We start from the raw sequence: 17364 nt of genomic DNA on the forward strand, positions 1-17364 counted from the left end.
CTCGATTGTCATTGTGCATTCTCCGGTTTAAGAATAGGTGGTTGGGAAGATGACCCAACTTGGTAGATTAAAGATCCCGAAGGTGTTTGCGTCACAAACGACAAATGAGCATAACTATGTTGAGTCTCATACACTGATGGAATAATGAATAGACTCTCCATCAGTGCCTAAAACATAGATGTATACATCATCATCGGCATCGTCGCCGGCGGAGGTGTCGATGGCATAAGCATGTAATACATCGGGGACAAATGTATTACATTCCAATCTGACATAGGACTAGAAGCAGAAAAATGTGGGGCAATATATGGTGCTTGTGTGAAGATGATAGAGTTAGAATACGCTTCAGAATAAGATGGTACAACTGACTAATGGGTGGTGTGGGTATCGGTTCTACGGTCATCGATGCCGGTTCTTGCGTAGGCGTTGATGATTGACTGGCCTCGCCAGCCCTTGGATTTAAAGGGGGCCATCGTGGCCTACTTATATGGGGATTCCGACACCTCGCCTCTTCTCCATACAAATATGACTTGTCATGGATCCTAAACTATGACATGTACTCCGGATCGCATGCTAACTCCGGAATGATAACAGGTTCGCGAGTAGGTAAAAAATCATACTGATTATTTCACATGTAGATATGTTAGAAGTGGAGTACTCGCTAATTCCCATCCAACTATCGCAAGTTGATAGGATGCAGATCATCAAGGTCTTGGGGTGCCACGGGAACCGATTGTTGGAATCCGAATTGCGGCAACACTCTATCGATCTTGTGCATCTCAATGGTAGCGTACACTACCAATGGGACCTTTATGTGCCAAATGTTGAAATTCACGAAGAATTCCTCGGAAATGACTTCTCGAATTGTTACATCCTCGTATGGTATCCATTCAAACTATATTAATGTGTTAAAAACATTAGTTATATATATACACTACTAAATATACTATAAAAAGTAAAATTTAAAATTTTAATTTTATATAATTTTTAATTTTATTTATATATTATAAAATTTCAGAATTTTTTAAAAATATATATAATTTTTAAAAACATATTTTAAATTAATTTATTTTATATTTTTAAAAATTTTATTTCAAATTTTAGAATTTTTCTTTTTTTTTTTGGAATAGCTTGTTATAAATAATTACATGACAATAGCTATATATGCATTTTTTATGTGATATGTCACACTAAGGGTGTAAAAGAGACCCTGGTACTCGCAATCTACTCAAGTTCAATTCAAAAAAATGAACTCAATTAGATAATTATCGAGTCAAGCTCAAGCTCGAGCTATCGATCAAGCCGAACTTGAGCTTAATAATACTTGACTCAAATGGCTCTCGGACCTTATTGAGCTTTTATATTATTAAATTACATTATTACCCTTAATATATATTATTAACCTTAAAATTAATTATTGAGCCAAGCTCAAGTTCGAGCTTAAGTACAAAAATTGGTGAACAAGCTTAATTGAGCTCAAACTTGTGTAGCTTGATTATATCTCTAGTCGAGCTCGAACTTAAAAATAGATGCTTGATTGAACTCGAATCAAATATCGAACTCCAAATTTTGAGTTAAATTTAAGTTTAGCAGTATTTGAACTCGGCTCAATTACACCCATATATCACACATGATTGAGCGACATTACTATTTGCCATTGTTAACTAACCACTAATACCGTGATGCAATAAAAAAAATTGCTACTTTTAATAAAAAGAATTTCAATAAACAAAAAAAATACTAAGTTAAACAAATATAATTTAAGGGTGAATTATGTTTAAGCCTATTATTTATTACTATTAATCAATTTTAAATTGCTTTGTTTTATCTGTTTGAATTAAGATTTAATCATTTTAATTGCATTGAAGAAGACGATGAAGAAAGAAAATTTAAAATCTATGATAAAAATTTATGTTTAAGAACAAAAAAAGTTGCAATGAAACAAGAATTAAGGAGTGAAATCAGCTAAAATCAGTAGCATTAAATAAAGGTCATCAAGCAACATGCACACACCTCTGGTGGGAGCTTGGGAAAGGAAGTGAAAGTGAGTGTAGATTTTGCAGCATAAAGGAAACGGAGTCTCCATGTGTTGTCAACATGCAAAACAAGGTTTAGCCTTGGTTGCACTTGCATCCATGTATGCAACCCTGGTTCCAAGCGGTCCAGGGTTTTAGTACGTAGCCCCACTTTTCATTACTCTCCCCCTGGGGTTTTGGACCACCATCAATAATATGGTCATCTGTTTTGGTTCCAGTCTCTTCATGCATTCATAATAACCACACCATTTCATTAGACAGCTTCATGCAAGCTGTATTGGAATAATGCTTCTATCTATTGCTTATAAATTACTAGTTTAGTGATACATTAAAGTTACATTTCGTACTAATGTTATTTTTTACACATATTTTAGTATATAAGTTAGTAATTCTATTAGTAATATTTAGTCACTTCTATGACTTATTTTTAGTGAAGAGAGGGTAATTTTTTTGTTCATTTAAAGATGTCTTAATTCTTATAAGATTTTTTAAGTTTAAAATTGTACCTCTTATATTATTACATTAGACGAAAGTTCCCTTATAAGTTGATGTGTCCGGGAGTGGAACTGTGTAATTGATTTGTTGAGATAAAAAAGAAAAGTAGAATTATTGGAGAGTTGAAATACCGAGTGCGGGTCGGGGACCCTTCAATCACCTCAGTCATATATACACCAATTACCAATACGACCATAACATAGAGGATGCGTAGCTCTGGGGCCTCATGTTTGCCACTTTTTCATCAATTTATACCTATGCACTGCTCAAAACTAACTCATCATTCTTGCACTTAAATTTGTCTCGTTTTGCTTAATCATGTAACATCTCTTAATGGTTACACATCAAGAAGCCTGACCAGTTAATGCAAAAACATGGTCAATTACCGACTATCAGCCCAACATAAACCATGTATGAAGCAGTTTAGACCAACTTTATTTCAGCATTCAAGTGGCTATAATTGGAACCAACTTGATTTGGTTCGATTATTGTTAGCCTGTTTAAAAGGATTGGAGTTGAAGGTTGAAGTTTTACTTATTTCATTCAACATCTCCACCAAATAAAAAAAGAAGAAAAGAATTGATTTGAAAGAAGAGTAAAGTCATACGAATGGAAATTGCTTGGTAAAGAAACAAAACACAGTGGAATCGGTCCCACACATCAGAGTTGCTGAGTGGTTGATATGGAGCAGGTTTGGTTTCGGAACCAAAAATATCAGAAGGAACTACTGGTCTTACAAGTTTCGCCATAGGTTTGGCAATTGTTTAGAGAGAAAGGGAAGGGAACCCAACAACCAGGACCAAAGACAGATTATGGGATCAATGTCGTTATTAGGGTTAATACACAACAATTATCAATAAAAGTAGGTTCTGTTGGTTGGATGATTTGTAAGATGAATATGATGTTTGTTATGAGTTCAGGTAAAAAGCTATAGAGTTGGCCATCCATATTCGTCTCCGAAGCCTTTTTTTGGTTTAAGAAACATTCCTGATGGACCATTTCTATGACTTTTTTTTTTGGGTGCAACCATTATGGGTTTTCATACCCTTTTCTTCAGCTTATTAATTACTACTTCAAATTTCATTTTCTTATTTTATCTTTTTTTTTTCTCGAGATCAAACCGATTAGACCAGTTGTATCGGGAACCAATCAGAATATCAATCCGGAGAAAGAGATTCGACTTTTTTCTTGTTCAATATATATTTTTTATTTTTTTGTAAATTTTTAATAATTTATTTAATCAATCAAATTAATTGATCGAACCGATTGGTTTGGGAACAAATGACCTAACCGGTGATCTGGGTACAAAAATATTACTTTTCCTTTTAAACGTGTTTAACCTATCATTTAATTTTAAATTAGATCACAATATCAACATTGTATTATTTAAATTCTTCCATCTTCCTGGTTATTAATTTAGACAATAAATTTCTATTCAAATATGTCATGGGACATATTTAAAACACATGAATTAAATTGTAAATGTATATATACTTACCTAATGGACAAATTAGATCTCATATATTTAAAGACAATATCATTAAAATTTAAGAGACTATTTTTTTCTTCTTTTTTAACATGTCGGTCCAAGCTATCCAAATAGTAAATAGAACATATTTTAAATATCTTCCATGAAATATATAAACTAAAATTTAACTCTTAACTAATAAAATAATCTGATTGATACGATATTAATATTTTAAAGAATCAATTAAAATATTTAAATTTTGTGATAAAGTTTAAAAGTTGGGCTATAATTTCAACAACTTCTCGTTGAATTAACCTTAATTATTACTTTCATAAATTAAGAAAAGTAGTAGTAATTACTACTATAAAGTAGGGAAGTAGACACAAGTAGTATATATTTTGCTTTAGCTAGAAGCAAACTAATGCTAATGGAGAAATACGGTAAGCACTGCTGTTTGAATTGGATTCTACCAATGATGGAACCAGTCAAGAGGTTAATCTAGAATGATTTTGAATAGTTTAGATCGGAAATCAATACAAATGGATAAAAACGATTAAAAAATTAATTGAATCTGTTAAACCGATTGAATCAAAATTTTTAAACTGAACTAATTATCTAATCAATTCAATTATAAATCCGATTTAAAAATAAAAAATGAACACAAAATCAGAAGGATGGGATGATTAAGTAAAGTGGGTCAAATAATTTAGACATTAGGGTACAAATAATTGAACAAATGATTTTAGCATGCAGATGCAATTAATTAGAATTTGTTTTCACCGACTTTTGAGGAAGAAGCTTCACTTTTATTAACCATATAGTGGAGGTATTGGGTATTAGGAAGAGCCCATTATGATTTATGAACATCAATAGTGGATTTTGAGTGAAATGGGTGGCTGTGGTGCAATTATGCACATCTTTTACCAACCAATAAGGACGGTCTTTCTTTGCCTTGCCTTGCCTTGGCTGATAAGGTTTTAAAACTGAGGTACATTTCTAGGGAGAAATTATTATATAAAAATAATCAGTCAAATCATATCATTATAATCACATTTATAAAAAAAAAAGAAAAAAGAGTCAATCATTCGTTATACATAATTAAATGATAGAAAAGATTTTTAAAAATGATTGACATTTTTTATAAATGTAAATCTGTGATAATATCACCCAACTAATGAGGGTGGGATGCGTTATTAAATGTGCACCGGCCTTCATTTATCTCCATAATCGTGCTTCGCCCCATCTGCAAAATTTTGCTTCACCATCGGCTTTAAAATGCAAGGCTTTTGTTATTTGTTAGGGTGTGCATTGCATTGTGAATGATATTTCCTTTCTAATAATCAGAGTCAGAGAAGAGTTGCTTGAGATCGAATTCAAACTTTCATCTCTCTGTTGTTAGCTGCATTGTGAATGATATTGTTTTCCTTATTTATTCTCTTTTCAAGCAGGAAGGAATGAAATTCAAAATTTTGGAGATTAATCAACCCTATACTTGCAAATTACAGATACCGCATTAAAAAAATCGTCAAACACATACATATTAACCTAAAAATAATATTGGGTTTTGAAAATAATTTTTTTTTTATTTTACCAAGCAATGAAGAATCACCTCTGAATTTTAAAAATCCCTCTGCATCTTTGGGAACCTCAAACACCAGTTTGCAGCATAACTGGAAACAACTACCTGCACGTTCTTATTGGCAGTAAACATGATCAAAGCAATTGAGCTCAAATACAAATACATAAGACACCACCTTGGATGACTTGGAACATCCAGAGATTAGTTTGCAAAATGAAGTTCGACTTCTAAATAGCCAAAACGGATGATAAGGTTAGCCGAATGAGTGTGCTCTATAATTCAATTTTCAACACCTCAGCCAGCACCAACAAAATTATTGCAACTGAAATGCAGCCATTCTCAGCTGATTACAAAATATCCAGTAACATTGAATCTCAAAAAAAAAAAAAAAATTGAATTACCACTCCTAAGCAGCTTTTGGCGCTTTATCTGGTATAATGTTATCTGGAAGGATAAGCTCAGAAGGTGTCTCACGAACAACCCCAAGCATTGAATCATATTCCTCATCACGGCGTGCAAATTTCTTGCGGAGCATCGTCTCTAACTCAATTTCATCAAAGCTCTTTGCATTTTCTGCTGCATGAACTTGCGCCAAATTGGTATAATTGAGAGCCGACTGAGAAATGAAGGTCATCTCTTCTTCTGTTAGCTTTCTTAGGAACTTGGCAGGGTTACCTCCCCAAACCTGTATTTGTAAAGGAAAATATATGTTAACAAGTTTAGAACATCCTTTATAACGTTTGCTTTTTGAGCTAAAAGTTGATCCAATTCATCTCCCCCCATGTTAATCTAAAAATTTTAACTCTGAGAGGACCACAAGCAAAGCCACCACCAAGGTTTTCTTGTCTAATAAGTGCTAAAACTAACATGTTTTAACCTCATTTTTAATGGGTTTTTGGATATTCGATGTTAATTATGAGTTTTATACTCCTAATCTTTTAAATTTATTATTTAATGTTTAATAGAGCACTTGGAAGCAGAAGGAGCAAAAACCGAAGCGTCGGAGCAAGTTGTAGGATCCACACGGGCTGAACCATTTTACACAACCGTGTGACCCACACGGGCGTGTGGATTTCGCGGAATTGCGCACAGAACAGTGAAAAATCACGATTTTTGAGTTTTTTGGGCCTTCTAAGATGTATATATGACAAAAATAAGAAGAAGAGAGCCATTAGAGAATACTCAAGAAAACAACTCGAAAAACACCATTGAAGCCGACTTTGAAGTAGATTTCCGTCAATATTGAAGATTCTCAATTGATATCTTAGAAAAATATCATGAGTTTCTTTGTTTCTTTCAATTATACCATATTTTGGATGTTTTTATTTTCAAGCATGAACTAATTTTTTAAATACTTAGGGGAGATGAACCATATGATGAATTTTGTCGTTTGATTTTTATTTTACACAATAAATACTTAATTCTTGTTCTCAATTATGTGTGCTTAATTCTTGGTTTGATATTTCTAGAGTATTGGTCCATGTTTGATGTGCTTAAATCGAAGGTTGAATAGAACCTATTTAAAAGTAGATCTTGCGTAATTGAGTGGAGTTGCATGCAATCTTATAGGGAAATCCATAGTACGAATTAATGCAATAATAAGGGTTTTAATTAGAAAAAAATTTCAATTAATTAACCTAAAGTCAATTGCTCTTATGCTCGATGAGATGTAGATAATTTAGAGATTTCTGCGGATCAAGATACTAAATAAAGAATTTGTGTAATTTAGATTGATAGTGATAGATGAAATCTAGGTGAATTCTTTCCTGGATATTATTTTACTTCTTAGTTGTTAATCAATTACTTTTGTGTTTTATTATTTATTGTGTTTGTTAGTTAATAATTTAGTTAATTTTAGTTTTAATCAAACACTCGAATTATTCGGTTAAATGATAGAAAGACGATATTACTAGTATTTTTAGTCTTCGTGGGAACAATATCTTTACTCACCATAGCTATACTATTAATTGATAGGTGCATTTGCTTTAATTTTGTGACACATCATTGTCAAAGCTTGACAATGGCGGGTTTCCTCACTCCACATTCATAGTAGCTGATATGAGAATGCACGTTGGCTCAAGCTTCAACTTTCGAAAGTGGTAAACCTTACTAGTTATGACTACACTCTCTAGCTTTTAGCAAATGAATCATATTTATTGCTCAATGTTGTCTTCAGTACTATCATATCTATTTTTACTTATTTCATATATCTTTGAACTATAAAATTTGCATCTAACAAGAAAGTTATGATATTAAATAGAATCTATAAGATTTAAATCAAGATTAACACCTAAATGTCAATGAAGAAGTGCCACTAACCTCTCCACACGGAATCCTAGTGTTCTGCCTCACAAGAGCTCCGGCAGCAACCATGGCATGCTTCTCAACATAAACACCATCTAATAGGGTAGCCCCCATACCAACAAATGCTTCATCCTCAACAGTACATCCGTGTAAAACAGCACTATGACCTGTCCAGTTTTTATCGGTAATTACTTTTTCATGATACTAAAACCACAGAAAAGTACCACTTTCAAGGATGGATCACTCACCGACAGTAACATTACTTCCAATAATCGTTGGTAAAACCTTCCCGCTTAAGTTAGATTTTGCAACATGAACAAGGGAGTTATCTTGGATATTTGTTCCAGACCCAATACTGATGCTATTGACATCACCTACACACATCAAAAGTCAGATTCAGAAAAGGAAATCCAGGATGGACTTATAGCATGGCACAACACACAGAGATGAGGGAGAGGAAGGACTCATAAAGTTCCTTAAGAAAGAAACTGAGGAGTTTTACATCGATCTCATTTTTCAATAGAACACCATAAAATGGATGGATCAATGAGAGATCATGAATTTTGAAGTATCTTATCCTGTGATATTCATATTTTTATTTGTCATAGAAGTAACACAATCCAACACGTACTGAGTTAAAGGCTTACAGCTTATGCGATTTTAGTAAAAACAATAGATGAACTTTGCTATTTTGCTATTAATCATACAGAATACAGTTTAACTACAAGTTTCTAACCAACCCCAGCTCCGTCATTAAATAATCCTTAGTTTTGCCCTTATGCCACAAGATGTCATAATTTTAACAAAAGGATTAAGAACTAAGATCATCATATCATACTAACACGTTCATTACAGTCATTGGTATCATGGTGATCATCTCATCTATGTGCTAAAACATATCCTTTCGCCTAACCACATAATTGCTTCCAAACATCAGCAGTGTTTGGGACATCAGAAGTTTTTTCAAATGCCATGATGGATATTGATTGTAAAAAGGTCCCATCTTTGAGACAAGAAGTGCAATTTATGATTAAAATACCAAACAACATTTGCTGCATGCTTGATACAGAATACCAAACAAACATCCTTAGCTTCATTTTCCTAAGGCAATAATGATTGTAACCATGCATTCGGAACTTTGGTTTCAGAAATTAAATTAATTATTAATCAACGAACAAAACTAGTTCAACTATAAAATCCTCAAACCCTAAACTTCCAAAAAAAAAGTTACCTGATTTACAACATAAATGCGTTTAACACTCATCAGCTAATTAAAAAAAATGAGACTACTTACCTCTCAAAACACAGCCATACCAGATAGAAGAACTCCGTCCAACCTGAACATCGCCGATGACAGAAGCGCTAGGTGCAACAAAGGCATCTCTATCAACAATTGGAGCTTTGTCGAATACGTTCATCAACGTCCGATGCCTCGACACTGAAACAAACCAAATCCGAAAAAATTGATCAAAGTCTACTCCTTTTCGATTTAAGAAGTAATTTTCTTAAAATTATAAAATCGCAGTTGAAAATGAAGCATATATTCGTCGAGAAATCGATCAAATTATAAAATTGAATGAAGGGGGAGTTAGGTTTTAGGGCACCCACGCTGTTCTTGGAAGTAGTAATTGCCTTGGAGGCGACATCCAAGGCGATCGAGGGCTTGGCCGGTTTCTCGGATCCAGAATCCAACCGTGTAGATTGCTTTCCCCAATGTTCCCATCTTCTTATCCTTATTCTACTTCAGATAAACGGAGATAATTGTTTTCTCTTGAAGATCTGAGAGAAATCTTTTTTTTTCCTCAGCTCAGAAAGTAAAAAGCTTTGAAGTGGAGAAAAATGGAGAGAGAACTACCCCCCGTGTCCAGCAACCATCCTCTCCTTCCCTACGGCTAATTGTATTACAGTATATCATTTGCCTCAATTATTTTCTGCCACGTGTGTTTCCGCTTTGACACATTGGAACGCCGTCGTATTGACTACTTTCCTTTTTCTTTAAATTTTTACTATTACCCTTTCAATGCCTATATTTCTCTCCAATACTAAGGGCAAGATCTTCATTGCTTTTAAAAAGTGTTTTTGAAAAGTGCTGTGGAAAAATATTTTTGAGAAGTACTTTTGAAAAGTGATTTAAAATTTGAGTGTTTAGCATTGCGGTCAAAAAGTACTTTTGAGAAATAAAATATTTATTTTAAACATGTTATTATCAAGTAACAAATATGCATTTAAATAATATTTAAATTAGTTAATATTATTATATTTTAGTAAGAATATAAAAAATTATTATAACTTGTTGTTAATATTTTAATATATGAAATATAAATTTTAAATATTTTTAAGCAATAAATATTAATTATTTATAAAATTTAATTAGAATATATAAACTATATTTTAAATATTTAAATATAACCATTAAATATTTGTAATTAGTATTTTAAAAATATTTTTTTTATTTTTAATTAATGATTTTAACACATTTGTAATTAAGCACCAAGAAAAAAAAGGAAAGTACTATGTTATTGGAGGGGTGAAAAAATATTTAAGCACCAAAAGTGCTTTTGGAAGAGAAAAGCTAAAATTTTTAGCTTCTCATTCTCAGAAGTGCTTTTCAAAAGCACTTTTGAAAAATTAAAAATTTTAGCCAAAAGCAGCTTGTTCTGCACAGTTTTTCTTCCAAAAGTACTTTTGGAGTCAGAAGTGTTTTTTTAAGCAATGAAGAACTGGCCCTAAACCAAATATCAACTTAAACTAAACTATGGCTACATAAACTTAATAAAAATTGATACAAAAATTAAATGTGGTTATAGTTAAAATAATAAAATTAAAATAGATAAAATTATGATTTTTTTTTTTGTTTAAACATGTTCATAGATCAAGTTATCTTACTTAAAATTTAGGAGGGTTGGAGAAAAAATAATAACATTAAAAAATAAGTTTAGACAAAAAAAATTGAGCCCATTTAAAATATGAGTTGCGCTTAAGCTTGAGCATTCAAGACCCAAGCTCAACCTGACATGTTATTAAAATTTTAATATATCATATTATTTTATATATTATGAAATTTATAACAAATAAAAATTAAATCTATAATAATATATAATACTATAATTTAAACATTAAAAAATGTTAAGATATTTATATATATAATTTTAGTAAATGAAAAGTATTAAATTAAAATAATATAAAAACTTTTCAAAAAAAATATGAACAAAGTTAAAATAGATTTGAATTATCAATTTATAAATATGTGCCAACTTAAATAATTTTAGGCACATATTTTGGGGTGAGCTTGGGCAAACATTAAGTGTTAGTATTATGCTTAAACTCGACTTGAACTCGGCTTAGCTCATAAACACAATTACTTTGGTTCAAATATCACATTTCTCATTTATATACATATATTTTTAAAAAATATATCAAAATATAAGAAATGTAAATGCCTTCAAAATAATATTTATTACGTATAAATAAAAAAAACATTTGGTAATTTCTTAACTAAGTTGGAATTGATAAAAAGTTTCTTGTTGAATGATCACATCGAAATACCAATTTTTATTACTCATATAAACAGAGATGAAGTTAGAAAAAAAAAATTGAACTAGAATTAAATTATATATTTTTACGATAGTAAAAATATAATTTCATCATTTTAATAATTTATATCTTTATAATTTTCAAAAAAATAAATAAAATTTTTATCAATTTTAGAGGGTCAAAGTACAATTTTATTATTATGAATTTAAAATTTTATAAATTATACGTAAACCTAAATAGAAATTTTTCCCTTTCGCAACTGCATATAAATTCTTCACTCTTTTCTTATTATTTCTAAGTCATATTTTTTTATAGTCTTTAACTTTCTCGTGTCCTAAGAGGGCAAAATGATCCAACATGTTTCATATCTATAACATCTATAATCCATAACATAGTTAAAAAGAGAATACAATAAAATCTCTATAAAATAATATTTGGGGATCCGAAAAAATTATTATTTTATCGAGGTTATTAGTTTAACGATAAATGAATATTTTATTAATTTAGAGAATATTTCATATTTTATGCATGAGTTTTTTTTTTATCAAAATTCAATATGCATGTAGGTGCAATGAATCAAAGTTAATTGGATCATGTAACAAAAAAAAAGGTTAATAATTAGTTCATGTAACCAAACAGAAAAAAGAGATAATGGTTTCAAAATCCAATATGTATATATTTATTAGATAGATTAAAAAATTTATTATAAATAAACATACATACATATCAAAATATTGTAATTCATATAATCTTTTCCTCCATGGCTTCCCATTTGAAAGATGTAAAAAAGTCTACATTGACAGATGAGATGAGAAAAGTATTATGTGAGTACAAAAATGAGCATCCCTCTTCAAGTCAAAAAGATTTGCAACAATGAATTCAACAAACATTTGATCTCTCTGTGAGCCAATCAATAATATCAAATACTCTTAAAAGATCATCTGAATATTTGTCAAAAGAGATAAAGAATAACAATGTTAAAATGCACAAATCAGCCAAATATCCAGAAATAGAGAATGTATTGTATGAGTGGTTTCTCCAATATCAAGAGAAAGTAAACATGACTGGAGAAATGATTCAAACTAAAGCAAAAGAGTTTCTGCAAAAAATGTATGGTGATTCAAATTCCAAATTTAACTTCTCAATTGGTTGGCTAGAACGATTCAAGGCAAGACATGGGATTAAGTCTTATAGAAGATTTGGTGAAAGCGATTCAGTTGTTATGGAGAATATTGAAGATGTTTTACCTCAAATAAGAGCTAAATTGGAAATTTTTGATTGGGAGGATATCTATAATATGGATGAAACAGACTTATTTTATCGTTTGCAAGCAGATCATTCACTGGGTACAAAGCAATTAGAAGGACGAAAAAAGGACAAGGAAAGACTTACTGTTGTGGTTTGTTGCAATGGGGATGGTTCAGATAAAGTGCCTCTTTGGGTTATTAGTAAGTTTGCTAATCCTAAATGCTTTAAACATGTGAATATTGACAATCTCAACTATCATTATTGAGCCAACAAAAAAGCATGGATAACTGGATTACTTTTTCAAGATTTTGTTTGCTGGTTTGATGCTAGAATGATTGGTAGAGATGTGTTGCTTATAGTAGAAAATTGCCCAGCCCATCCCAATGTTATTGAAGGCTTGAGAAACGTTGAATTATTCTTTTTGCCTCCAAATTCAACATAAAAAATTCAACCATGTGATGTTGGAATTATTAGAGTAGTTAAGATTTATTATCGGCGTCGCTTTTATTCTAGCATCTTAGAAGGTTACGAGATAGGAGAAATAAATCCTGAAAAGATTAATGTATTAGATGCAAACCATTTTATTAATGTTGCTTGGAATATTGATGTGAAGCCTACAACTATTGCAAATTATTTCCGACATTGCAAAATTTGATCCGAGGAGGATATGCCTCTCGAATAAGAAATTAGTGATGATGAAGGAATTCATAAATTAAAAGAAGTAAATTTCTGATTTACACTATAGAAATGCCATGAATGTTGAGCAAATTTTGAATTATCCAAGTGAAAATGAATCTTTGATGGAGTCACCTACGGATGAAGAAATTATTCAAGGAGTAATGGATGTGCCAGCTGATGACGAGCAATATTCAGATGATAGTAATGTTTTATCACATGTTTCTCCAAAAGAGACTTTTCTAGCTGTGGATACCTTGAAGAATTATTTAATACAACACGAGAAGAATATACCAGATTTGGTTTATGCCCTTCTAAAAGTTAAAGATGAAATTGTATTTGATTCACATGCAAAGAAGAAGCAGTTAGCTATTGATGCATATTTTAGCAAAGAATAAAATTGAGAAAAATAAGAATTGTCTAGAAAGCACTTTAGTTTTATGTATTGTATATAAAATTTTCAGTATATTTAATGAATTATTATTTTATATTTTCGTTAGGCCCTTAAGGATTTTTCCAAAAATTATTATATTATACATTTAGCTAGGTTATTATTTTATTCTCTTGGCCCAAGTCGGGACTGAAAAAACTTATTACTTAATCGAGATTATTAATTTATCAAATATTCATTTATCGAGGTTTTGCTGTACACTAATTACTGTAGCAAGTACTGTAGAAGTAAGGCCTTTAAAAATCGACACATAACCTTTCCTTCATTCTTTTTTATCTCTTGGTTGGGTAGCTAGGTGAGAGAATGAGTGACACGTGTTATTGTTTTTTATATAATGTTTAGAATCTTTCATAGCAACCGCTTTAGTGTACTTAAACTCACATTTATGTTGATAATAATGTCGATGTCAATCGAGTTAAGACTCGATTGACATACGTGTTTTTTTTCCTCACTCGGTTGTATGGGAATTGTGGGAAGATAAAGCGAAATGAAAAGAAGAGAACGAAAAGGAAAAAAAAAAGGGAAAATTGCGAAAAAGATAAATAGAAAAGGAAAAGCAATATGTTTTTTGTTAATTTTATTTTTTAATATTACAAATTTACGAATAGTTTTTTATATAATATTGGACCATGACAGACTGATAAGATTTGAATTTGTATAAAATGAATGTATATAATAATTTAAGTATCTTTCCATATAAGTCAATACAATAATTTTACTTCAATACTTTTTCGTGCATTTTAATACATTTATATATTTTGTGTTATGATTATTTTTTATTATATTTTAATTATATCATTTATGTTATATTTATGGTGTATTCAATTCATTAAATGGAATTCTTTTAATTATTATTCAATTTAGAGAAACTTTGTGTTGATCATGTATAAAAAAATTTGTGTTGATCTTTCTAAGTTTAACATAATTTTTTATGTATTAATGATTTATTTTATATAGATTTTTGTAAAGTTTATATATTGATGTAACATCACTTCTTTTCTGTGTCATATCATGTTGTTGATATAATAATATAGCAAAGAAGAGATATATAGGCGAGAGTGGTGGTTGTCATAAAAGTTAACTCAACTGAGGCAGAGGTTATAAAAAGTGGAGGCATGGAGAGTAAGGTTGAGAGCTGGAGGTAAGTTGATCGAGTATAGGATTGGTATCTTTTTAGAATCAATCATTTTTTCATCAGTTTTGGAGGTATTTATAGGTGGGGTCTCATGTAAAGTGATATTAACATGTTGGATTTGCTATCTAGTTATTAAAGAATATATGAGGCGGATGTTTTATATGGGACGAGAATGTCTGTGATGAGACAAATTTTGCCATTCATTCTGATTTGATGGTATAGAGCTGTTGAATCCATGTGATGTTTAGTGATCAACGACATCACATTTCCAATGAAAGCTTGACACCTTGTTTGGTTGGGTGTAATGAATTAGCCATTACACCCCGAATCGGTGGCCCCACTGAATACAGCGTTTGGTTCGCTGTTTTCCCTAATACGGGCCTAATCCGTTGCGGACGAATTCCGCATTTTGGCTGCTTCACCACCGATTTCTAATCCATTGCAAAAGCAAAGATTAGGTAATCGATGTCTCATTTACCCTCCTCTTGCCGAAATCGACTCCAGCCGACCCTCTCCCTCCCAACATCAACAGAAGGTGCCGGCGAACCAAACCTCTACCCACTCCCGATTTCAGCTTTTCATCCTTCTTCGACTCGACGGTGTCAGATCTCTGGACGGCCTGAATCAGTAATCTCCGCCTCTGAGTAACCTATTTCTTTCCTCTCTGCATGCGATTGTTTCAGTTCTTGCCGGTTATGGTTTTTTTTTCATTGTTTGTTTGTTTGTCCTGAATTACAGGTTCTTTACTCCAGCAGTTCTTCATCGGTCTCCTCTCCGATTTCCTCATTACAGGTTAGTTTCCCCCTATTGCATGTGGCTATACAATTGTTTGCAGTGGCTGTATAATTTATTTGCAGTGGCTCCATCTGCTTGATCAGTCAGAAATGAAAACAAAGGACTATGAATACTCATGTCCTGTTTGGATTTGTAGGCTTTTTGAGATTTTTGTTGAACAGAAACACTCTGATATTCTGTCATGGCTACTGCAATTTAACATGCATATAATGAGCTCTAAAATGACAGCATAGTCCTGGTTGCCATAAAATTTCTCGGTGGTTGTTTTCAAAATGAATCTAAACTAGACAAAGATTCCAACATATATATCTTGAGCAAGTACCAAAAAAAGAGATCATCTTTAAAACTGACTTGACTACTTCAACTTTGAATGCTTTGAAATGTTTGCTCACTGATAAATGTTTGAAATGGTGCTGTTAATTTGGTACTGTTAACTTTGAATGCTTTGAAATGTTTGAAATGGTGCTGTTAATTTGGTACTGTTAACTTTGAATGCTTTGAAATGTTTGAAATGGTGCTATTACTCTTCAACTTTGAATGCTTTGAAATGTTTGCTCACTGATAAATGTTTGAAATGGTGCTGTTAATTTGGTACTGTTAACTTTGAATGCTTTGAAATGTTTGAAATAGTGTTGTTACTACTTCAACTTTGAATGCTTTGAAATGTTTGCTCACTGATAAATGTTTGAAATGGTGCTGTTAATTTGGTACTGTTAACTTTGAATGCTTTGAAATGTTTGAAATGGTGCTGTTAATTTGGTACTGTTAACTTTGAATGCTTTGAAATGTTTGAAATGAATTAACACCCAAGTACATTTACTGCTAATTTGATCTCCAAGTTGGTGTGGAATTATGAAACTAAGAGAGTTTTTTCCTATATGTTGCTTTTACGTTTCACTCTTTTTGAAATATTTAGCTGATAAGGTCTCCTTCCACTGTATTTGCTTTTGGCCATATATGAGAAACCAAGAAAACCCTTTCTTATTCGGCTATATATATATTGAAGTGAAAATAAAGCCATGACCTGTACCTCCAGTTGATGGCACCCAAGAAAGATAAATTACCCAAAACTTTCTTCATTACCAAATCTCTCATCTTACTTTTAAAAGTTTTAAATTATCTGTCAAACTTATAATCTGTCAACGCATGGTTCGGATTCCATACCCGAGAATCAAATTGGGTTGGTTGAATCCCATGTCCTAGAGATTCCATAGACATACGTCAATTATAGTTCTTCGAGGGTTGGCAACACATTTGTAGTTTTCTTACACTATTCCATTCACCGAGAGTTAATATCCACACATAATAATAAGAATCCATTCGCATCACATATATACACCCACTACATTTAAAGAAAACTATCTAAATAAAATTTTATCACTTACTTCGAATGAATTTCTCAATATTATTGTTGCTTTTTAACATGTCTTCACAACAATCACTAGCAAGGAACCCTTTGGAAATTGTCACCTAAAACTTTGAGTTTGATTTTCAAAATCCACTCTTGTATCTTACCTTAACATTTATGAGAAAAATTCGATTCAACTTGAAAAAATTAATTTTTTTTTATTTTGAGTTAACTGAATTAAATTATTCAATTTTTTTTGAGTTAATTCGAAAAAAGTAATTTGATTTTTTGAGTTC

The 17364-nt window shown here is 31.4% G+C and overlaps 2 protein-coding genes and 1 pseudogene across 2 annotated transcripts; 2 read left to right on the top strand and 1 right to left on the bottom strand.

The window, feature by feature from the left end:
• Positions 1 to 5670: 5670 nt before the first annotated feature.
• On the bottom strand, positions 5671 to 9804 carry LOC107913086 (gamma carbonic anhydrase 1, mitochondrial). The gene is made up of 5 exons (XM_016841527.2): positions 9491 to 9804; positions 9177 to 9320; positions 8131 to 8256; positions 7898 to 8049; positions 5671 to 6263 (listed from the first exon to the last, which is right to left on the bottom strand). The coding sequence occupies exons 1-5, from the start codon at positions 9603 to 9605 to the stop codon at positions 5985 to 5987; spliced, it is 816 nt and encodes a 271-aa protein (XP_016697016.1). The 5' UTR covers positions 9606 to 9804; the 3' UTR covers positions 5671 to 5984.
• A 2672-nt stretch (positions 9805 to 12476) lies between these two features.
• Positions 12477 to 13346, top strand: LOC121223160 (CENP-B homolog protein 2-like; annotated as a pseudogene).
• Positions 13347 to 13416: 70 nt separating this feature from the next.
• Positions 13417 to 13737, top strand: LOC107911071 (uncharacterized). Its single transcript, XM_041104247.1, has one exon. It carries the CDS (start codon positions 13417 to 13419, stop codon positions 13735 to 13737), a length of 321 nt encoding a protein of 106 aa, XP_040960181.1.
• The last annotated feature ends 3627 nt before the right edge of the window (positions 13738 to 17364 follow it).

The sequence above is a fragment of the Gossypium hirsutum genome, chromosome D11 (assembly GCF_007990345.1).
Source record: "Gossypium hirsutum isolate 1008001.06 chromosome D11, Gossypium_hirsutum_v2.1, whole genome shotgun sequence".
Classification (NCBI taxonomy): Eukaryota; Viridiplantae; Streptophyta; class Magnoliopsida; order Malvales; family Malvaceae; genus Gossypium; species Gossypium hirsutum.

Bases quoted from the DNA above. Each gene is read 5' to 3' on its own strand.
- LOC107913086 (XM_016841527.2), bottom strand. From the start codon at position 9,605: ATGGGAACATTGGGGAAAGCAATCTACACGGTTGGATTCTGGATCCGA. The intron at 9,321-9,490 runs GTGGGTGCCCTA...GGTTTGTTTCAG, and splicing joins TTACTACTTCCAAGAACAGC to TGTCGAGGCATCGGACGTTG. The intron at 8,050-8,130 runs GTGAGTGATCCA...AAAACTGGACAG, and splicing joins TGGAAGTAATGTTACTGTCG to GTCATAGTGCTGTTTTACAC.
- LOC107911071 (XM_041104247.1), top strand. From the start codon at position 13,417: ATGAATGTTGAGCAAATTTTGAATTATCCAAGTGAAAATGAATCTTTG.